Source organism: Phaethon aethereus (assembly GCF_964289735.1).
Source record: "Phaethon aethereus genome assembly, chromosome: Z".
NCBI lineage: Eukaryota > Metazoa > Chordata > Aves > Phaethontiformes > Phaethontidae > Phaethon > Phaethon aethereus.
The window spans coordinates 45,974,319-45,998,129 of NC_138577.1; the positions used below are offsets into that span (position 1 = coordinate 45,974,319).

The following is a 23,811-nucleotide window of genomic DNA, read 5'->3' on the forward strand; positions in this document are numbered from 1 at the left end:
CTGTCCCCATCTTTCTTCTAAGCCTCCTTTAAGTACTGGAAGTCTGCAGTAAGGTCTCCCTGGAGCCTTCTCCAGGCTGAACAACCCCAACTCTCCCAGCCCTTTGTCACAGGAGAGGTGTTCCATCCCTCTGATCATTTTGGTGGCCTCCTCTGGACCCGCTCCAATAGGCCCATGTCTTTTCTGTGCTGAGGGCTCCAGAGCTGGACGCAGGACTCCAGGTGGGGTCTCATCAGAGTGGAGCACAGGGGCAGAATTCCCTCCCTCGACCTACTGGCCACACTTCTTTAGATGCAGCCCAAGATAGGGTTGGTCTTCTGGGCTGCGAGCGTACGTTGTCGGCTCATGTCCAGCTTCTCATCCACCAGTGCCCCCACGTCACACCTGCTGCTTTTGAGTTGCTTACTCAGCACTAGCTAAAGGGCAATAAATACTAAACATTTACTACTATAAAAGTAGTATTGCTGTGGAAGTATTCCATAGCTGGGAATCAGATTTTCCTCAAACTTGGACCAAAAAAACTTAATCAGTATTTAAACCTAGTATCACCAAATTAGGTGTTCCCCCAAAATATGAGTGATTTTCCTGTCTCACAGATACAAAATTCAATATGACTACTCATTCCTGTTTCAGTGTAAAATGTATGTGTGGCTTCAAATTCTGGAGTCAAATGCCCTTTCTTCCTTTTGCTTTAATAAGAATTGGTGTTTCCCACAGCAGCCTGACTCACTAGATGATGTGCTGGCTTGGGCTGGTGTTGGGGTAGCCTGTCAGAAGCTCTACACAAACTGGTTCAGCTGATACTAAATCAAGTATAATACAACATGATCTGCTCCAACCCTCTAAATTTTATCCTAAAGGAATATAAAACCTGCTCAGAGGTTTTAAAATAGAAATACCAAAGACTGCCTGAAGGCAATTCCAGGTTTTGCCCATCCTAGAGCTTTTGTTTGTTGCAGATAAAAATAATGACCATTCCCTTGGTCACGTTTGTTCCTATTCCACATTAGTCGCAGCTCTACAAGGTGTTGAATTCTGATGCAGTGGAGCACTTCAACACATGCCAGTACTACATTGTCCTATCGACTGGCAGAGTGTACGACATTATGAAGTAACATTTTGCCCTGCAATCAAGCAGTGATTTCAGGCAGATTAAAGTGCGAGGAGATGTTCCTCATCCCAGGCTGTTCTTAGTTTATAGATATAGCTTATGCATTTAAGTAGAGTTTGTACTGGAGTAGCATAACTGCTAATGGGTTATAATTAGCAGAGAATTACAAGTTAGAGGAATAATCATTAGTGTTACTTACTGATGTATATTATTTATACGGGACAAGGATACTAAAAATTCATAGAAAATAACTTGGAAGCTATCGAAAGTTCTTAATTAAGCCAAGAGGAATCCTTAGGCTGATGGGTTTTTAAACACTTGTTTCTTTCCTCTTGCTTTTTCTTTTCTTTCCCACTTCCTTCCAGCTGTGCTTTTATTTCCCCTTTCTACAACCATCCTGTGCAACTTTTCTTCAGTAATTTCTGAACCTAAATAATATAATTCAGAATGTTTATTAGAGAGAGCAGCTTAATTTTTATGCCACTCCATTTTCCTCACCCATGGTTATGGTATTTACTACAGAAGTTCAGCTTAGTTCCCAACTCTGACTAAACATCTTCAATTTGGTATTTTTTCCATAGGTAGTTGATTTAAACCAAGGCAGCATCACCTAAATTGGCTTGAAACAAACAAACAAACAAACAAACTGAAAATGAACTTGCAGTGGCCAGACAATATTTTGCATCAAAATTAAAACACTGGCTCAAGTTGAGTTGAACCAAATTAAGAATATCAGTAAAAGGTCTTGAACCAGTTTGGCTAAACTCAGTTTAATGTTTTACCTGAAGTTAGTGATGCAATTTTAAATTCTAGACAAGTTGTCAGGTGGTCTAATGACAGTGGAACTTACATGCAAGATTTCCAAAGTTTTGCTATAAACTACACGTAATATTCCGTGTATTTCTGAATATTAAAACCAAAACATAACACACACACCTGTGATTTATTCTTATAACGTATAAGGGAAGAGTATATACTTCTACTTTCATATGACCTTAAAAAAATACTCTATAGCTTGTTTCCCATTCCTGATTTGCCAGAACAAAGGTTAGAACTCTTGTTTTAGACACAGTTAGAGGGGTTAAATTAAAAAAAGCTGCATGCTGAAGTGTAGCCGGATGGACAGCAATTCTCTTCTGCTGTGGATACGGGGCTCGCTGTGTGGTACTCTGCCTTTAGTACTGCAAACCACAAGCACAATGCCTTGTTAGATCTGAACCAGAGGGCAACATCCTTGTCAGCTCATCAGTAATTCTGATAAATTAAATGCTGTTGTGTCACTTTCAGTGGTGTTTGCTTTACTTTTTGGAAGACACTAAAGATCTTCATAAAAGTAGCTTTAGACAGGAATAGAGCCCTGAGCTGCTGAACTGTGACTGCTGGTTCTTAGCTACCATCACATACTCAGAATTCTAGAAAAAAAGTTAGTGGTTTTATTGTCCTGATCAGTTAATAGATATTTTCCAGTTGTATTCCTCTACTTAAGCCCTATGCCTACTTACTTTTGTTGTTTTGATTCAAAAAATTATATTTAAAGTTTTGTAGTTGATTTTAGTCATATCCATCCCAGTGCTTTTTTTCTCCAGCATGTACCCTGTGCTTTGGTCTTTCCAACAGCCCCTGGGTCTCCCTAACCTCTGCTACATGGAGCTTTTAATTTCTTTGGGCAAAGACACCTCAGTTTCCCTCATTTCAGATTTTTTTCCCCCCAAAATTCATTAGTATTCCTAATGTCAGCATGGGAAACTTGTAGCTGTAGTATTGTTTTAACTGCCTATTCTAAAGGTAGTACAGAACCTATGCAGTCTAAACTCTTTCTAATTTTCAGTATATAGGAGACTTTTTCTCTTCCTTCTGTTTTTTCTGGCTTTCTCACCTCACCTTTGGTTATGAGATTCTGATGATATTTTATTTTTATTTTTGTAATAAAAATTTATTTAAAAAAAGAATGTATTGTGTCATTACATGTACAATTTACAGGTTATTTCAAAGCAGCTGGGATAGATACAGTATACTGTTGGAAGATTTGTACGGGAAATCAGAAGAATGCCAAAACTGGCTATAGCCAAGTTATGTACACTCATAGTCTAACATGACTCATTGTGGTAGAGTAATAGCAAGACAATTGCTGAATTTTCAGAAGAAAACATCCCCTGAAACAGGCTGCAAGAACTATAAAAAAAGCTTTGTCTTTATGAACATTCAGTTATTACAAATGTAAAAGGAACTAGATGTGGGAAAATGCAATTTATGTTTTTTTCAAGAGTCATACAAAAATTTACAAGTAAGAGTGACATAGTGGAGAACAAATCAGCTGACAGAAGAATTTCTGTGTAATTCTTACTGGACCAGCTAACAGACCAAGTGGTGAACAGAGAAAGGAGTTGTGTTGAACAATGAGAACTGTATTCAGCACTGCCCAAATTAGAAATATGTGTCTATTTTTTAGCACTTAGAAGCAGAATGAGCTTTTTATGAGGATGTGAACATGCACTTTTAGAATACAACTTCTGTTTCATTTTAATGGAATTCCTTCTGTTGTTAATCAGCAAGTGTTAAACGAACTAATTTTCATTTATGTCAAACTCAAGAGCACAAGATAGTTCTACAGTGTTTGGGTGGGGAGGGAGATTTTGCTGACAGTTCTGAAAGAAAACAAAACAAAACAAAAAACCCTATGTCAAATTGGGACAGATGGGAAAATTAAAACTTAGAGGAAGACAAATTTACAGGATAGCAGATAGTCAGTTTTTTAGGGTTTGGCTTCTAGACAGCTGAAGCAATAGAACTTTGAATTATTCTCTCTAAATATAATCTAGCAATTTAATGACACCTTGAAACAGACTGATTATATTTTGGGAAAAGATATATATTCTGGGTTTCCTAACTTGAAATTGCTTATAAATACAAATATGTTGGAAAAGGAAGTCACATCTTAAAGTTACAGGCACCACTGATTTGATTAGAAAAAAGTCTTGGTCTTGTTCTGGTAAATACTTCCTGTGGGGCAGCAGATAATGAAAAAACATACCACATCCCAAAACAAAGTTTTTTTTGTTTGAATTGGACTATTAACAAGTGAGATTGTTGGTTCCACCCAGTCGTGTTTTATCTGTTAGGGTAAGTTGTTGCAGTTATGTGTGGTGACAGGGTTCACAGTTCTGAAAAAGTGGTATTGGTCCATCCTGAGGATGTAGTATTTGGAAATTATTTTCAAAGAGTTGGCCAGAACAACAAAAAAAAGAGGACAAACAAATCAGTGAAGCTGCAATAAGACTTCCAGTATTATAAAATTTGAATAATTATGGACTATTAACTACAACGTCTTAGTTTCCAAGAAAAGTCTTATTCCACTGTTAGGATCTTCATGGTATTAGTTTTCAGAAGTCACTGCTAACTGTAAGAGCTTTACAGATTCTTACTACCTTTATTGATAAGCCCTTTTGTCCTGCTTTCTTCTCCTGCCCCCCAGTGAAGTCCTGTCTTCACACATATTTGGCTTTGGAAATTGCTTAGTGCTACAGTGTGTTCAAAAGATGACTCACTTTAAAGTCTTCTACTTTTAGATCTACAGGCATTTCGCTTTGTCTCCTCCTTAGTTACTTCTCTGATTCTTTCCCTCCAACTCCTGTGCTCTCTGCTGATTGCCCAGGTAAATGACAGAGATTTTTCTCATCGGCTTCTAGTCAGCCAGCTCCTACTTCTGTAATGTTTCACTTCAACAGCTATCCCAAAATAAGTAAGATCTCAGGATTTAGTACTGCATTCAGTGCTGCACAAACAGTTCTGCACTTTTATAGCTATATTGAATTCACTGACAGTTAACATGGGACGGAAGTATGCATGAGCTTTGCCTCTTAGCACAGGAGGAACTCTTTGTTATTAGGCACACTCTGCAGAATGACACAGGGCGCTTTTCAAAGCTAACCGGTAGGAAGGCTTTTTTTACAAGCTAGGTGCACATTCCGTAGCTGAAACCCATGTAGGTATGGCGAGGATACAGATCATAGAATCATAGAATCACAGAATAGTTTGTGTCGGAAAGGACCTTTCAAATACCATCTGAGTCCACCCCCCTGCCATGGGCAGGGACATCTTTCACTAGATCAGGTTGCTCAAAGCCCCATCTCACCTGACCTTGAACACTTCCAGGGATGGGGCATCCACAACTCCTCTGGGCAACCTGGTTCCAGTGTCTCACCACCTTCATCATAAAGGAATTATTCCTTATGTCCAGCCTAAATCTTCCCCCTCCACTCAGCACTGGTGAGGCCGCGCCTTGAATACTGTGTTTATGGGCCCTGCACTCCAAGAAAGACATTGAGTTGCTGGAGCGTGTCCAGAGAAGGGCAACAAAGCTGGTGAGGGGTCTGGAGCACAAGTCTTATGAGGAGCGTCTGAGAGAACTGGGGTTGTTCGGTCTGGAGAAGAGGAGGCTGAGGGGAGACCTTACTGCTCTCTACAACTACCTGAAAGGGGGTTGTGGTGAGGTGGGTGTTGGCCCCAAGTAATTAGTGATAGGATAAGAGGAAATGGCCTAAAGTTGTGCCAGGGGAGATTTAGATTAGTAGGAAAAATTTGTTCACTGCAAGGGTTGTCAAGCATTGGAACAGGTTGCCTAGGGAAGTGGTCAAGTCACCATTTCTGGAGGTATTTAAAAGACATGTAGATGTGGTGCTTAGGGACCTACTTCAGTGGTGGACTTGGCAGTGCTAGGTTAACAGTTGTACTTGATCTTAAGGGTCTTTTCCAACGTAAATGATTCTATGGTTCTTTCAGTTTAAAACCATTGCACCTTGTCCTGTCACTACTGGCCCTGGTAAAAAGTCTCTTTCTTGTAAGCTCCCTTTGTATACTGAGGCTGCAACAGGGTCTCCCCAGAGCCTTGTCTTCTCCAGGCTGAACAACCCTGTCGTAGTTTAACCCCAGCCAGCAACTAAGCCCCACACAGCTGCTTCCTAATTCCCCCCTGGTGGGATGGGGGAAGAGAATCAGAAGAGTACAAGTGAGAAAACTCATGGGTTCAGATAAAGACAGATTAATAAGCAAAGAAAAACAAGGAATTCATTCACTACTTCCCATAGGCAGGCAGGTGTTCTGCCATCTCCAGGAAAGCAGGGCTCCAGCATGCCTAATGGTTACTTGGGAAGACAAACGCCATCATTCCGAATGTCCAGCCCTTCCTCCTTCTTCCCACAGCATTTTATGCTGAGCATGACATCATATGGTATGAAATATCCCTCTGGTCAGTTGGGGTCAGCTGTCCCAGCTGTGTCCCTTCCCAAGTTCTTGCAAACCCCCAGCCTACTCGCTGGTGGGGTGGGGTGAGAAGTGGAAAAGGTCTTGACTCTGTCTAAGCACTGCTCAGCAATAACAAAAACATCTCTGTGTTACCAACGCTGTTTTCAGCACAAATCCAAAACTCAGCCCCGTACTAGCTACTATGAAGAAAATTAGCTCTATGTCAGCCAAAACAAGTACAAACCCCAACTCTCCCAGCCCTTTGTCACAGGAGGTGTGTTCAAGCCCTCTGATCATTGTCATGGCCCTCCTCTTCTTCTGAAGCCTTCCATGTCTTTCCTATGCTGAGGGCTCCAGAGCTAGATGCAGGACTCCAGGTGGGGTCTCACCACAGTGGAGTAGAGGGGCAGAATCACCTCTCTTGACCTGGTGGCCATGCTTCTCTTGATGCAGCCCAGGATATGGTTGGCCTTCTGGGCTGCAAGTGCACATTGCTGACTCATGTCCAGCTTTTCATCCACCAGTCCTTCCAAGTCCTTCTCGGCAGGGCTGGTCTCCATCCCTTCACACCCCAGCCTGTATTGATACCAGGGATTGCCCCAACCCAGGTGCAGGTCCCTGCACTTGGCCTTGTTGAACCTTATAATGTCATATACAGCGAGAGGAAATAATGCCTGTTGACTTTATTTTTTTTTTAAAACACATCTGTGTTCAGCAACAGCAAGATGCTTTTGCATGAGCTGTCCCATTTTCAGTTTTGACTTGGTGAAACCTTGACCACTTGCATATTAACGCATTTGGATTTTGACAGACATTAAATGAAGTCTTCTTAATTGAGAAATTCTGTGAAAGCAAGAATTCTAACATAGAAATGTAAGAGTAAATTTTATTGAATGATGAAAAACTAATGGCATTACAGTTAGTTTCAGCTCTGCTGGAATAGTAGTTTTCTAACTTTTCTGTAGCAGAAAGTGCAACAAATCAGACTGTTAAACAAACTAGTAATTGTTATTTTTTCTTCAAAAACTGCATAGATGAGCAGTTGTACAAGAAATATATAAACTTCTGCAAAACCCTGAAGAAAGCTTTGACGGCTTTTTGCTCTGAATCTCGTGGCAGAGGACATCACCTGCACTGGTCAGATTCTGAGTGCCTTTTCCCTTTTTTCCCGCTCTGTAAGAAAGAATTAAAACAAATGCTGAGTTAATATATTAGACATGACACTTTATATCTGCAGTTGTTTTGGGTATTAAAGTAGTATAAATTAACAAGAAAAAACCTCAGGAGTTAAGTTGCATACTTTTGTTAAATTATACAAGTATTAGGGGACACAAACTCATCTGAACACAAAATATTGTTATGTAGATTAAAACAGTCAAGGCATTTATGGGGTACATAACTGAGATATTAACATCTAAGGATAAAACCACACTGGTTTATTGCTTTTTGTTGTTGGTGGTTTTTTTTTTTTAATCCATAGATTTTTGTTACTTTTTTTAAAAATACATTCGTATGTTTCAAAGTGGTATTCCATAAAAAAGTGGGCCTCGTCATCAAAGACAACACCACAAAAAGTAGCAATATAGGAAGGGTTGTCCTGGTCGGCCTGCAAGATTACAGGAGAGAATAATAAAAGCAGAAACAACAATCCGTGCAAGGCAGATAAGATGGGTCTCCTAAAACAAAGCACACACACAAAAAATTTAAAAAGGTAAACCCAACCAGCAAAACAAAAAAATCCAGGGTGATGAAGTAAGCAAGAAATACGGCAAGATGTGAAAAGATAAAAGCATATTAGACTGGCGAGGGCAGAGGAAAAATAGCATCAGAATAGGTGATTTTGCAGTAATTACTAAGCATATAACAAAAACCATTTTTTGTAAAAAAAATTTATACTGTTGTTCTTTTAATCCTGTTTATTACAGCTAACCACAAGATAAATGTATCTTACTCAAAATTTATCTTATTCAAAAAATTCTATTTACAGAGAAAAATACTTAACATTATCAAAGGCATGGATGGGAGGGGAAAACAAATGGAAAGACTGAAGTTGTAAGTCAGAACAGTGACGTGAATGAGTGAATTTGACAGGAGATTTACTTTAGTTTCAGTTAGTGGTGTGAATGTTCTGCTTGTCTGTAACAGACTGAACAAGCATATACATTTGTCAACTAATGCAAGACAATTTTAAGAAGGAACTTGCTTCTAGCCAAAGCATTTAATGTAATCAGAAAAGATGTGTTGCTTAAGAAAGAGTAATTATGTCTTAGTGAGCCAGTTTTCCCAAAATGATAGTATTCCAACACATTGTGTTGCAACTTGAAATAGGATAGCTTGCCAAAGACTACATGGCTACCTTAGAAGCTCCCATTATATACTACAGGCTCTCCTTGTAAACCTATGCAAAAGGTCACAGTCAAAACAAACAGAAAACCCACGGAAACAAACAAGCAAAACAACCCCAAAATGTGTCAAGTTATGCACAAGTACAAATCTTTATTTGCAAATACTGTCACGCTTCAAAAAAAGTCAGAATGTTAAACAGCATACTACTTATGCAAAAATTAACTGAAATTCACTAACATGAGTTGCATTAACAGCCAAGTTGAACAAAACAGCATATGCACAGTCAGCAAGACACTGATCTTATCACTCATATTTTGACACAACTTGCTGTGAATCTCCTACAAAGACTTGGTTAGAGACAGAACTAAGATACAGAACCAAAGAAAGAATGTGACAAAAAAAGCCATGAAATCTACAGTTAGTCCAGTTACACACAGTTAGACTTACACAATCAAACTAACTTGTTGCTTGGAGTATGTTTATTGACCAGCATGCTTCAAGAAGTTTTAAAGTACAGAACAGGTGGTAGACTTCAACTTGCCAGAACTGTGCTTTAGGTTTGCTACTGTTTTTTTCCCTACAATATGAACTGTATTTTTTTTTAACTGGAAAAATTAGAGCTAATAGGTCAGTTCAGAGCATGTTACCTCATGATAGGCTCAGCTACATCGAGAACAGGTAAATTTACAAACACAGAAAATAACAGTACCTGATATTTTGTTAATTCTGCCTGCAGTAGTTTCACTTTGGATCTTTCTTGCTCTAATGCAGCATGAAGTATAGTTACCTAAAAGCATGCAGAATATGAATTTATAAAATATTCTTAACATCTGTGAGTTTATCAAGTCAGTGTTGTTCTCCATTAGTACTGTGTTGAACAAGCAGGTAATAAATGCTGAGTTCAAGAGTGACTACCACTAGCACTGTACATAAACTGAAAATACAAGTAAAATATTCTTTAATGACTTATTTCCCAAGCAACTTTTACTGGTTTACCTGTATAATGATGTAGAAAAGCTATAAAGTTAGAAAGTCTTCCAACTTTTGGTTTCGGCATTAGTTTATTCCATAAAACACTTAACTGATGTAGCATTATGCAACACAGATAAGCTTGTTACATCTCCCTCAAAAAATAGTACTGTGTTATATGCAAGATGTTTGGACAAGTCAAGGGCTTAGAACTAACAGTTGCTGCAGATCAAAAACTAAATAGAAAAGTCTTGCATGCTCTCTACTACACTGACTTGCTAACTGACATGTCGTAAGTCATTTGTAGCTCATTTGTGTTTGTAAACTTGAGACTAGAAATAAAAGAAATCCCAAGAAAACACCACCACCAAACCACCCAGGAAAGAACCATCTTCTGAAGCACCTTTCTGAGCTTCCTAGCTTGGTTCACCAGAGAATGACATTCCTAAGATGATGCTCAGGGTGAAATCATTTCAGGCATGGTGAGGTCTGCTGTCTTTCCAGAAACAGTTCTAAGTGAATCATACTGGAGATCTACATAATACATGTGGTCGAACACACATAGTGAAGGGCTAAGGATGAAATTTGCTTCCAAAAAGTTTTTGTTTCAGCTTCTTCCCTCCCTGCCTCTATCACTGCCTTAAATAAATAGCAACTTTGAAATACCCATGAACTTTTACATTTAGAAATCCTTGCTTACCTGTACAGTCAATTCATTTTTGATAATTTGAGATTCATCAACCTGTAGGAGTATTTCTGCTTTGTCTTTCACTAGAGAGAGACAGACACAGTATGAGGATCTTTTTAGATTTACAGGTCTTTGTCTGCAACAGCACTGTGACATCACTTTACTTCACTATTTTGTTACCTCTAAATAATGCTGTCTTCACTAAGAGAGCAATAGATGTGGTAAAGCAAAACCAACCATTAGCTACCAGTGCCATTAGGAGCAGCTTGAAAAGTTCTGGAGATTAAAGCCCAACCTTGCACTACTTACCCCACACTTAACCCTGTAAGCAGCATTGATTCTAGAGATACCAGTTGTGAACAAAGTCCATCAGAAAACTGAGTATTAGCAATGGATCAAGGTTTTGGGATCATAAATTTCACATCCAAGCTCAGTCATAGCTATGGAAACTTCTAATTACTCAGATGTGGTGATGTTTAAACTGTTTAGCGGGTGTCTATGAAATATCTGTGGATAACTTAAAATTCTCAATATGAAGAAATGAATTTTTTTCAAGGCTCAGTTCTGCCATGAACTTTCTTCTCTCTAAAATACAGAATACTCTGTAGAAAAACACAAAATTGCTTGTTTTATAGTATGTTACTACTGCACAAAGAAAAAACCTTCAGAACTTTACCTCTTTCCTCTCAAGATGAAAATATTTCATCTTGGCTCAGACACTGACCTGAAGTAATAAAGTTCCAGGTTAAAATTTGTGAGGCTCAATCACATTATGAATATCTAAACTAGCTTAGGCATAGTTTTTGTAAACATACTTTAAAGAAAAAAATTGAGCTCTTTTTTAGCTGAAGACACTATATTCAAGAGCTAAATTAAGAAATTGAAGAGCAAAAGCAAATTTGTAACAAAATTAGTGAGGCTAGCTTCATAGCCTCAAACAACTTCATCAAACAAGATTAGGAATATTAAAGGATAACTATGCATAAGTATAAAGACACTAGGATATTTACATATATGTAAGTGTATATATAGCATTCCCCCCCCCAACTTTGCCAACAAACTCTGAATCATAAAAACTCTGAATAGTGTTGTAACAGAAGAAGATTAGGACACAGTTGTATTTATAATCCTGTGGTTTAGCTATCCCCATTCATTGTGTGGCAAAAGACTTGCTTAGGTGTAGAATGAAGTTTCCAACAGTTCAAAGCACAGCTTACAAAGATGCAAGAACTGAACAGTTTCCTCAAGTGTGTCTAAACAGATATTATGAGATCAGTACAGAACAGATCGCTGTCACTAGCAAAAGAAAGTCTAGCTTGAAGAATCATTGTACCTAAAATGTAACTTGAACGGTTTATATTTCAAAGAATGACCTCAACATGCAACTGATTATTTCATTATATAATAACAGAAATGCAGTACTGTGTGGCCCACCAAATTCTGTAGTTCACTGGAGTTGCTGCAAATTAATACCTTCTTAGTTCTTTATACCTGTTACTCAGTCATTTTTTAAAAGCTGCTGTGAAAGTTCTTCCATGTTTTAAAAAGAATATTGAAATTTTCTGGTAAAACTCTTACTTACTTTCACCTTCTTGCATCATCTTCAGAAGCTGTGCATTTCTTGCTTTCACTTCTTTATACTTCGCCTGTATTAAAGAGATTGAATTATTACATGTATGCCCTACTAAATAAAAAAGTATTCTATAAAATAAGTATGACTAACAGTCAGACATAGAGTTTAAAATGATAACTTCTGCAGAGAATCTAATCATAGAATAATTTAGGTTGGAAGAGACCTTTAAGATCATATATGTCTTAATTAAATAAACCACAGCCAAAGTAAGGAATACATGACAGGAGAAGTGGATTAATAACTTGAGAGTTGAGCAAAAAAGGCAAGCACAAAGCTTAGAGCAAGTTAAAATAAGAATGTTATGTCAGTGCATTGATAGTGCAGGAACCACCATTCAGGTCTGCTTGAAGTATAGTGGCCTGTTGCATCAAGGGCTTTGTAGTTTCTCCCCTGAAAAATTACAACAATTGTAATGTACTTTCTAGATAATTGTTTGCCATATTGCTTGGCAAGCAGGACAAGACCCCACTGCTCTATAGCTTATTTTATTCAGCAGTTATTGTTATTACATTATGGTTTCTTTCCTTTTCAATTCTTTACAATTTACTACTCAAGAACCTATTTTTCCTGGTTTTTCAATCTATCTGGTATCACTACACTTTACTCATAAGTTAGTCTTTTCCATGCCAGCAATGGCAGTTCTAGCCATGTATCTTAGCTGTAAACTTATTTTTCCTGTCGCAAGTCTCTCATACAGTTCGCTCTTGTAGGCTCTTGAAACAAGTTTAATTTCAGACGTACTTTTTTTGTAATAAAGAAGCTACTATCTTCCACTTCTAGTATCACACCAGTCCTTGAGGATAATTAACTTACATTTAAACCAGACCCTTCATGGCCATCTAAAACTGTATTAAGGTCTCTGGACAAGTTCATAAAATTAAACAGCTGTCTCATCGTCCATCACCTCACCAATGTGATCAAGTGCTGATAGTGGTAAATAAGAATGATTTTTTTCTTTAGAATTTCACCTGGGGATTCCAACTTTAATACACAGTGAAAACAGCTGTTAATAAAGTTCATGTTTTTATTACCACAAGTAAAAATACTTCTTTGAAGCATCAGAAAACTCCCAATCTGGCAACCTGCTCAGTCTACCTTAAGCAATGACCAAAGATAGTAGTAAAATAATGTAAAATAATTCTATGGTGCTTTACTATACTTTGTTACAATGCCATTTCCTCATGGAAATTTTGCCCTTCTTGCCCTAGATACTATGCAGACAATGCTAACATGGACTGAGAATAGGAAGAGACATTTTCCCTAGCTACTCCAGTATATAGCAATACCATGCAATTATTAATGAGCAAATCTTTCTTTCCTGGTGTGTTTTAGCATATGGTGAGTTTGATTTCCAATTTCACTTGGATGTAATAGGAAGACATATAACAAAACACAGGACTTCATTCTTCTTACACCGCGGCTTTAGAGGAACTTCTCTTAAACCTGACAAAATATTTGCTGGTTTCTTTAGCCACTTCAAATATTGGACTGAATCTACAAAAAATGCCTACAATATGTAGTTCTTAAATGCAAGAAAAGCTGAGTAGACTTTAAAAAATAAATAGGTTGGAAAAGACCCAAGAAAGTCCAACTTCCCGCTCAAAGCAGAGCTAACTTCCAAGACAGATCAGATTGCTCAAGATATTGCCTAGTCTTAAATTACATCTTTATTTTTCTGACCATGAAAACAGCAATACTAGAAAACAAGTAATGACTGATATGCCAGAGACGAAGTTTATTTCTGGATGCTTTGTCTTGATTCTTTGATTATTTTTAGGATGCTTAACTTACCAAGAAAGACTGCTTCATGTCGTGCTGAAGGACTTGCTCTGTAAATACGTCATCTGTGGCCAGTCTGAAGCATTTCTACAGCTTGGTCACATTTTAATAAATACTTTGTTTCAAATGTATAAAAATGTTAAATTTTGTCTACTGTTTGAAGGTATTATCAACTACATACCTCCCACTGAGTTATTGTATTTTTCAGTTGCTCAATTTCTGCATCTTTCTTTTCAAGCTCAAGCTTTAGTCGTTCTGTTTTGCCATCTTTCAAAACATTCTCCTATAAGCAAGAAAACATCACTTCTTAATAATTTAGTCATGTGAATTCAATTCTTGGGAAAGGCAACTTATTTGCTTGTCAGAGAAGAGAATTTTTAATCAAAACAAAAGAGGTATATGTGCATAGATACCAAAAGGATAAGAAATGCAGTAATAAATATTGGCATTTTCTGTGGAGCAAAAATTATTTCAATCTCAAGTGTTTCGTGCTAAAAAAAATAAGTCATTTAAATACCTCTTCAGAGAGATAAAAATATTACAGTGTTGTGGGTTTTTTAATTCTTTAAGATTATCATGCTTTTGATTTGTGCTTTCTTCTACTCAGGTGCTCCCTTCTGATCACTGAATAAGCTTCATTAGGCAAACTTCTTCACTTCAGAATGACTGCTGTTTTACATGCCTGGTTGTGTTCATGAGATATGCAGTTATCCATTTCACTGTAATCAGTGAGCTTTTCTCTCCTTTTCTCTCTTTCAAGTATTCTGTGAACATCATCTTCCAGCCTGTTGAAAAATCCTCCATCATGCAATGAAGACTGGGAAGAGTTCAGTTCCTGTCAAAAATAAGTATTATAAGGTATCTTCCTTTACATATAAGTTAATATTGAGCTAGAAATTAACATGTTTAAAAAATAGCTTAAGTCATGGAAAAACATTAAATCCAGATACTGTTTTATGTTGTACATCCTGAGAATATTGTGACTTCCACCTATAGAATATGATACCAATTCAAGAGCCTAGAAATTAATTAAGAGCTAACATTTAGCTGATTATGAGATTACACAAAAGCATGAAGTTGGAATTTAATAATTTTGCTTTATGACTAAACTAATTTATGTTTTATTTCTCTACTAAATATTCTTCCCTGTAAGAGTTTTAGTATTTGTGGGCTGCGCCACAGCATAGTAGCATCACAGTACTTTCTTACCTAATTTGCTTCTTTTTTGTACTACCACTTTTATTTTTAACATGCTTTTAAATCTGCAAGTTGCATCAAAGACTACTTGAAAACTAAAGAAGCAAGAGATAATTCTAAGAAAGCCAAAACTAAGTTCTCAAGATACAAGAACTGCAGCCATACACCTTGATTAAATCTGCATCTGTAAAAATTTTCCAAATAGAAATCAGTCAGTTTTCAGAATGTATAATTGATTGTCACTACTGAAAGTGCGAAAATAATTACCTTCTTAACATAAGAGTTTGGTGTCATTTTTTTATTAAACTAGTTTGAATAAGACTTACCTCATGTTTTTTAGCAAGGTTATCTGAAAAGAATAGAAAAAAAATTACATCAATAAAGCACTCAAATCTTGTACAGCTGCATATTGAAACAAGCCATTTTGAAAAGTGGGGAGTAAAACCCATCTCTTGGCATTCTTCAACATTAACTCTCCTCTCAAAGACACAATAAAAAAATGTCATTGCTAAAGCATTAGAAGCCAAGATTATAAACTACGTTTTACCTCAAGCCCTATATTTGCATCTCTCCCAGATCTTGCAGACTATTTAATGAAAAACAGCATCCCATATTCGTTTGCTTCAGTGGAAGGCAATGTCTTTGGTTCAGACACTTAAGGAATTTGTTGGTTTGTTTCTTTTTATTAGGCTTTTTTAGCACATATCTCACTGTATACCTGAATGCCTTCCATGCCTTCCAGATTGCTGTGCTTTCAATGTTTTTCCTCTATTCAGATATTTGGAAATAATGTGTTTAATAAATTTTGGAGATTTAGTTTAAAACATCCTTAAAAGAAAAACCTTAGGAAACAAATTACTTTCTTCCTTTTCTAGTGTCTACCTTGATTTCTTCACTAAAATTCAGAATCTCTGCTCTATGGACACAGATGAAGGAATTTTAAACATATAAATATAACACATATAATGAGCATATGTAAGTTATTTCAATATTTACTCATCTTAATAAAAGCCAGTATCATGAAGAAAGGCAAACAATGACTTGCTGTTACCCAGGAAACAAACTCAGTTGCCTGAGGACTGCAAACTTAGTAAAACAAAAAAACCCTCACTTAGATTTAAAAAAAAAAAAGTCACAGTAAAAGTGTTTTGTGTTCACCACCCACCCCAGGGATACCACATGAAACCACGTTTTCCTTAACCTCTTCTTTTTTTCCTGCTAATCTAATTAGCTCATTATTATATAATGAATACTTAGCTTTTAGATTCAGTATGACACACTGACTGCAACTCATTTCGTTTTTGTTTAAACACAGTATTAATGAACAGACAGAAGGGCATTTTGCTGTTAGCACACACACTATGAAAATTCTAAGTAGAACAGCTCATTATGGTATGATAAGGCATACCTATGTTACTGTCTGACTGAAAGTCTTTCAGAGACACAGTGAGAGGTTTGTCTTTTCCTTGCTGGTTCTTTTTCTCTTTCTTATTCACAGACTTTGACTGAGGTGAAGTATTTTCAACGTTTTCATACTCCTAGAAGAATAAAGTCCCACTGGTATAATTTTCTTCAATACCCAAATATTTTTTCCTGAAGCTTTATACAAGTAAAAAAATAGTGATAATGTACCAAAGGAGATTTTAGCCTGAACAGTAATTTGCAGGCTCCAGATTGGTTTACATAGTGCAGGATATATTAGCAATTAAGCATCGATTCTGTTCTCTGAAGTAGAGCATTGCTCTTCACTAAACAGCAAATGAACTATCAACCTAATACTTCCTCAATCACCTACATTAAATTTTATCCAGAAACACATAAACTGAGAATATATAGTAGTCAAACGCAGGAAGGCGAAGTGCTACACAATGCAGGTTAGTACTTTTTTTAAAAAACAGATGTCTACTGTACTTTCTTTTTATTCTCAAAATATGCTTTCTCATTCAATAGAAGTCGGAGAGCTATTAGCGTGCAGCAATGCTCTACCAACTGTCCTTACGCTGATTGAAATTAGACAGCCTGGTACAAAACAGCTGTTTGAACCTGAGTCCCACCTCCCCACACATCTACATTAACATTCCTAGCAAACTATCAATGTCCCAGTTGTTAAAAATAATCTTAAATACTAATTAAGTATTTTAATTAAGATTTAAAATAATCTTAAATGTTAAAAAATCTTAAGAAAAAATTGTTATATAGAGAGCAAAGATGGAAAAGGAATGCTTTTCTTTCCATAGAAACAAGATTTGTTCAGCATGTTCATGTACTGTGTATTTTGAATATACAGTATATATTTTAAATTATTCAGAGGTAATTCTCAAAAAGTCTACAAGCGATGCTATGTTACTATGCCAGAAGATTGTCTTCATTTTTAAAAAGAACTTTTATTATGTAATTTAAAATTTTATTCTTGGTTTCCAAGAACTATGGTACTCTCCCCCTCAAAAAACCAAAGTATTGCACAGAGACATTTGCATAAAAGTGCATGTGCAATTCTTATTTCTTTATGATGCATAATTATATTTAAATTTACATATTTTAATAACATTTCATTGGCTCCTGATTTATTGCAAATAAGAAGCAACTTCCTGTTAGAAGTAAAGTTTTCATCTAAGCGTACTTGTTCAGAACAATTCTGCAGTGTTCCATAAGAACACTGACCAGCTGAGAAAACATACACAGCTTATTAGAATAAAATATTTAAACTCAAACAGAGGTAAGATGTTAGCAAAACTGCAAACAATTCAAATATAACTACTACTTTAAGGCCTAAGAAGGAGTCAGTGCTTTGTTTCTCTTACTCTTCAAGTGTGCTGGATTTTTTCTGAGGAAGGTCAGGATCCCTTGTTGTACTATTAAAAAATTTCAGTGCATTTATATGCCACAAAATTGAAAAAAGTGAAACTAGATTTCCACCTTTACAGGTCAATTAAAAAACCCACCCAACCAAAACAAAACCACCTAATACTACTATATATGGTTTCTTTCAAATCCAGTATTTCTCTGAACTCTTAAGCATCTGAACAGTGTAAGCAAACAACTTAGATGAAGAAAATGGTACTTTTAGGAGTTTTTTTGCTGTATTTTTACAATTCAAAAAACTTGTACAGCTTTTACATTAGGATGAATCCTGCAAATACCTTTTTGTGCTCTTCATATTCCAGTTTGCTTAGCAGCAATGCTTTTTCGAGATCAGCTTCAAACATTTCAGATGTCAGCTGAAGAAACAGAATTAATGTATTTCATGTGACTAAGTTGTTAAAAAAAAAGCAGACAAAACCTCTAAGACCACACTGAAATTTAAGTTTCGATACACATATTACTACAATTGCCAAAAACCTAAGTTTCACTGACATATGGCATTACTAACAGCTAATATACCTTTTTGTACCATAAGTAATGAGATATCTTGCTTCAGGAAACTTTGAGATGGATGTAAGTACACAATAATTTGTGCACATCTTTATGTAATACAGTTGTTGATGATTTGTTTACATGAGATTTCTTTAAAATAATTTTTCAATCCAAAACATGAAAACCAGGTGATGTTAAAGGATGAAAATTGTCATTGTAGACCTCCAGAAAGTCTAAGCGCTCATCCATTGCATAGAGAAGATTAGGTTAAGCACGCTTTATTTTTTTCTTACAAGGAGAGCAGAACTGAGAAAACCTGAATTATTTCAAGATGTTTTATCTTTCATTTCTGAGAAAAGGAAGTATGTAAGTCTTCTTGGGAGATGGAAAGAAAATTTGGACCTTTCTAGGTGTGAGCTATTAAGAAAAAGAACTAGAAACAACATAACAGGAATGAAGGATGAGATTATCTCTTTTTTCCTTGTGTTTTAGGAAAACAGAGGAATGCAGTAAAGTCCAGCTCTTGCTGCATAGAAGGTTGAAGGATTGAACTGAGAAGACCAGTACCAGCAACAGTTCAATGGAACCCAAATAAAAGATTTACCTAGAGGGTATAGATGCTACAGTTGCAGTGGATAATCTAAATCTAACAGCTAAAAACCTATGTTACTGTTTACAGGAAGGTTAACCAAGATTAAGTTGTACAAAAAGAGAACAATCAACACACAAAAATAAGGTAAACTCTGTCTTGCTTTCAGCTGGGATAGTTACTTCCTGATAGCTGGTATAGTGCTGTGGTCTGAATTTGGGATGAAAATAATGTTGATAATATACTGATGTTTTTAGTTGTTGATAAGCAGTCAAGAGGTGTTCAGCTTCTCATGCTGGCCTGCCAGTGAGTAGGCTGGGGGTGCACAAGAAGTTGAGACAGCTGTCCCCAACTGAACAACGGGATATTCCATACCATATGACGTCATGCTCAGCATACAATGCTGGGGGAAGAAGAAAGCAGGGGATGTTCGGAGTTATGGCATTTGCCTTCCCAAGTAACCGTTACGCATGATGGAGCCCTGCTTTCCTGGAGATGGCTGAACACCTGCCTGCCCATGGGAAGTGATGAATGAATTCCTTGCTTTGCTTTGCTTGTGTGCGCGGCTTTTGCTTTACCTATTAAACTGTCTTTATCTTGACCTGGTGTGGTGCTTAGTTGCCGGCTAGGGCTAAAACATGAGAGCTTCCAACACTTCTTATCTTCATTTCAAAAGAATACCTTACCTTTTCTTCCTACTACAGGGACCCCCTGTGGGTTGTAATTACCATCTCTTGCTAATTTTAAGAGTGGTGCTATTGTGGGCTTTGAGATGGTTTAACTGGTTCTTCCTTTAACGCATACCACACCAACATAAGCATGGCTTCTCTCTCTTTTCCTTTACAACAATAATAGGACTACCCTGGAGTACTGAAGGACAGTCAGCACTCAAGAGTTCAAGTGTTCTTTGTTACCTAGAAAGGAACTATTTATTTCATGCCTAACAGAACTTACTGAGCCTGGTTTACTATGGATCAATACTGTATATCCACATATTGCTCCACCAAAACATCTCCAGCTTTGCTCTCACCACGGCACTTCACCATCCTTCCATGGCAGTACTTCTACTTGTTGTCTCTTACCATACTCCAGTATCCACAGCCCAGCTATGAGGTGTGCAAAAAGCAGCATATGCTGGCTCTAAACTATATTCCACAGAAGATGTGGCCTGAATTTCCGCTGAAACCTTTCTTTCTATGTGACAGTATTTTGTTGCTTCCTCTCCACCCATCTCTCTCTATCCATGAGATTTAATTTCATGGCGTAACATAGTTCAGGAAAGTCAAAGATAACTAAATACAGTAAGCTGTACCTGCTCATCTCTTTGTCTCCACTCTTGCCAATTTTCTTCCTGAGAGTCCTTCTGCATTGTAGTATGAAGTTTTTGTTCATGCTGAGATAGACAGCCTCCATGTGAGGATTTCTGAGGAATCTTTTTAAAAGCAAGGTTTCTGAGCTGAAAAACAGTTATTTTTTAAATCAATCAAAACATTGGCAAGTATACAGAAACAGTATTAATGGACTAAAAAGGCATTCAGACACGTGCAAATAGATGTGCATATGCTTTACCCTACTCTGTAGTTTGGGATACATTTTTGTTTAATCATTTATGGTACACACTGTAATGCAAAACTACGGAAAACTGTGGCTCAGAAACACCACAGCCACATAACATAAACCAATGAAAAAGTAAATACATTTTGCCATCTGAAAATACTTTCAACAAATCTGAAGAGATAACTGTGCCCAACAAATTTCATGCTGGATCACATACTGCTGTGTGCTCACACCTGACCCAAATTAAATATGATGACAAAGGAAAGGTGGTATACACAGATTTGGCATCGGCACACAGAGGAACTATGGGTTCAGGTAGTAAAAGAACAACGTAGATAAGTCCTCACAGTTTGTCAACAATCTAAAGTTGGTCACATTTTAAGAACCTGCAATAAGAATTATTTTCAATCTCTGCACCATACGGATGCAACAGTGCCATCTTAAAAATACCATACACAATTATAAAATTGGATAGTGAACAAGTAACCTGCAAATTTGGCAGCTCAAACACATTCACTGCTCAAGGTTAAACATAACTGACACTCTGGTCCTTACTTGGAGTGAAAATAAAGGCACCAATACAATCTACTATCAATTTAGAGACAGGCATTTCCTTAACATAAAGGCTCCTGGAGGTGAGAAAGAAGGTATTATCAAAAGATGAAACAAAGAGGAACAAAGTACAGTAACAGTGTTCTCCTTAATGTGTGTTTATCGAGTGTCATGACTCCTTCTTACAATGGCAGCTTACCTTACGTTACTTAAAATCAGGCAACCATTGCAGATACCTCAGAATTCTTTTCCTTCTGCTCTAAACAGTCCCTTGACATACTGCCTTTTGCTTTGCTACTGTCTTGTTGCCTGAACCAGTACTACAACCCCTGCTTCCTCCTTCAGATTACAGTGCTGGCAAGAACACTGGTGCAGACCGTTCTGATTTACAGTTTCAATGGAGTGTTGCCATAGACATGGTACATGCTGGGGTGAAGAAAATGAGTCAGCCCTTCCTTCCCTCTCTGCCGTCACAGGAATAAGTGTCATCTCCATGCAAATGAATTTCTGTAGATGTATGCAATGCATATGCATACATACAATTATTTTGATAGTGTTAAAATTTTTGATGGTGTTAAGGCAGGCATAAAGAAACATCAGGGTATCCTTATTGAAAACTTAATCTTCAATATAATAAGAACAGCATCAAAACTGAAAAAAATCACTTAGGATTACTGCAACTACTAAAATTTAAAAGATTCTAAGTTTAATAGATACTGAAAGAAAAAAGAAGGTTTCGGGAGGTTTGTTTGTTTTACATAGTAAATTCGATAAGAGATGTGTACAGTTTCAGGCAAAAATATTATCTCAGACCAGTCACCAGACACAGCAATCTAGAATTCCAGTTCCCAGAATCTTGGAACAATTCTTTCAGTCTCACTTAATTTCCATTTCATCTGAGGTTTAAGAATCCCAATGTCAGAAAATCACCATTGTTCTTCACTCTGCTCCCCAATTCACAGAAAGAAACAAAACAAAACAAAAGGCTCTGGATTTATTAGGGGGCTGAAGTGATGGATAAAACTGAAAATTACAACTTAAGGAAACATATTTTAAAGCTCTTCAGACAGAGCAGGTAGGTCTAACTAGCTCCTAAAAAGAAAAAAAAAAAAACAACTTGAAAGCACCTTTGAATTTTAACATGCTGTCCAAGCAGGCAACTAGAACTGACCACATAAAAACCTCTGAAAACAAGTTGTTTCCTAGCAATCACTTTTTAGAAAAGTAATTCCCGTCATTAGAAATTAATTATTCAAGTGGTGCTGTCAAAAAAGTAAAAACTAGCAATTTATTCTCATTTTTCAACTTGTATAGTAGGGAATATCCTACTTTTCTATAAATAATTCTTAACAAGGCAAAGAAAAAGATGCAGTCTCTGTGACTAAGTAGCATTTGTTTCTGTCCTGGTTTCGTCTGGGAAAGAGTTATTTTCTTCCTGATAGCTCGTATAGTGCTGTAGTTTGGATTTGGGATGAAAATAACATTGATAATATATGGATGTTTTTAGTTGTTGCCAAGTCAAGGACTGTTCAGCTTCTCATGCCAGCCAGAGTGCACGAGAAGCTGAGGTGGGGCAGACAGCCAGGACAGCTGAGCCAGGCTGGCCAAAGGGGTCTTCCATACCATATGATGCCATGCTCAGTATAGAAACTGGGGGAGTTGGCTGGGGAGGTGCTTGGGGCTCGGAGACTAACTGGGCATCAGTCAGCAGGTGGTGAGCAATTGTGCTGTGCATCATTTGTTTTGTATTTTCTTTTATAATTACTATTAACTTTTTTTTTCCCCTGTCCTATTAAACTGGCATTATCTCAACCCATGAATTCTACTTTTTTTTTTATTATTCTCTCCCCCATTCCACTCACCCTTTGGAGGTGAGCAAATGGCTGTGTGGTTGTTTTAGTTACTTGCCATGTTAAGCCACAACAGTTTCACAAAAAACCACAACAACTATTTGTCAGGGACAGCAAAAATTATTTATCAGATAACAACCTTACCCACTGCTGAAAATATAATCCAGTTACCTCATTGGCCTCACTCTGCTGCTGTTCCTTCTTTTTTCTCCTTTTCTTTCTTTTTTTCTCATTTGTAGATGATCTTCCCCCTGAAGCCTGAGATTTACTGGCACCTCGGCCACTTCTTCCTTTTCCAGGCTCTGAATCAGTATCGCTTTCTACTTGTAGTAAAGCAAAACGAGATGCAGTGGTAGGAACTGAACTGATTACAGTAGATGCCATTGCCACATCTGAAATTCTACTGATCTGGCTTCTTTTTAATTATTAGGTTTCCTGGGAAAGTAGCACAGAAATAAGAATGAAAACAGTGTTTGACCAAACAATCAATAATTTGTATCTGTTAGCTGCAGAACTAGTATTAAAAACAACCCCAAACCCAAAACTCGGTATTATTTCTTTATACTTTTACTAAGTTGTACTATCTTAAGTATTCAAACAAGACCTACAAAAGGCAAGAATAATCTATAAAACAACAGTTATTTTAGGCTAATACATTTGTTCCTGAGATTACGTTTGATGAAAAAAACAAGTACAGGGCTCTAAAAGAAGTTGGCCTTCATGATCTGGAGGAGGGGAGGGGAGGAAAGAAAGATCTGGGAGTAATGTAGTGCTCCAGAATTGTTTCAGATGCCATCCTTGGAGCCTGACAAACATATGCATATGCAGGCTCCAGTTTTGGGTAAGCAGCCGTCATGGTTTCAGTTGGTATAGTGCTGTTTTTTTGATTTAGTGTGAGAATAATGCTGGTAACAGACTTATGTTTTCAGCTGTTGATAAGTACTT

General features: G+C 37.0%; 1 protein-coding gene across 1 annotated transcript; it reads right to left on the reverse strand.

Moving 5' to 3' along the window:
* Nucleotides 1–7,477: 7,477 nt before the first annotated feature.
* GKAP1 (G kinase anchoring protein 1) lies at nucleotides 7,478–23,283 on the reverse strand (the record flags this gene model as incomplete). The annotated part of the gene is made up of 11 exons (XM_082013046.1): nucleotides 23,038–23,283; nucleotides 20,220–20,363; nucleotides 18,105–18,182; nucleotides 16,373–16,502; nucleotides 15,291–15,313; nucleotides 14,450–14,602; nucleotides 13,949–14,050; nucleotides 11,938–12,001; nucleotides 10,368–10,438; nucleotides 9,408–9,485; nucleotides 7,478–7,525 (listed from the first exon to the last, which is right to left on the reverse strand). Exons 1-11 carry the CDS (start codon nucleotides 23,248–23,250, stop codon nucleotides 7,478–7,480), a joined length of 1,104 nt encoding a protein of 367 aa, XP_081869172.1. The 5' UTR covers nucleotides 23,251–23,283.
* Between the last annotated feature and the right edge of the window lie 528 nt (nucleotides 23,284–23,811).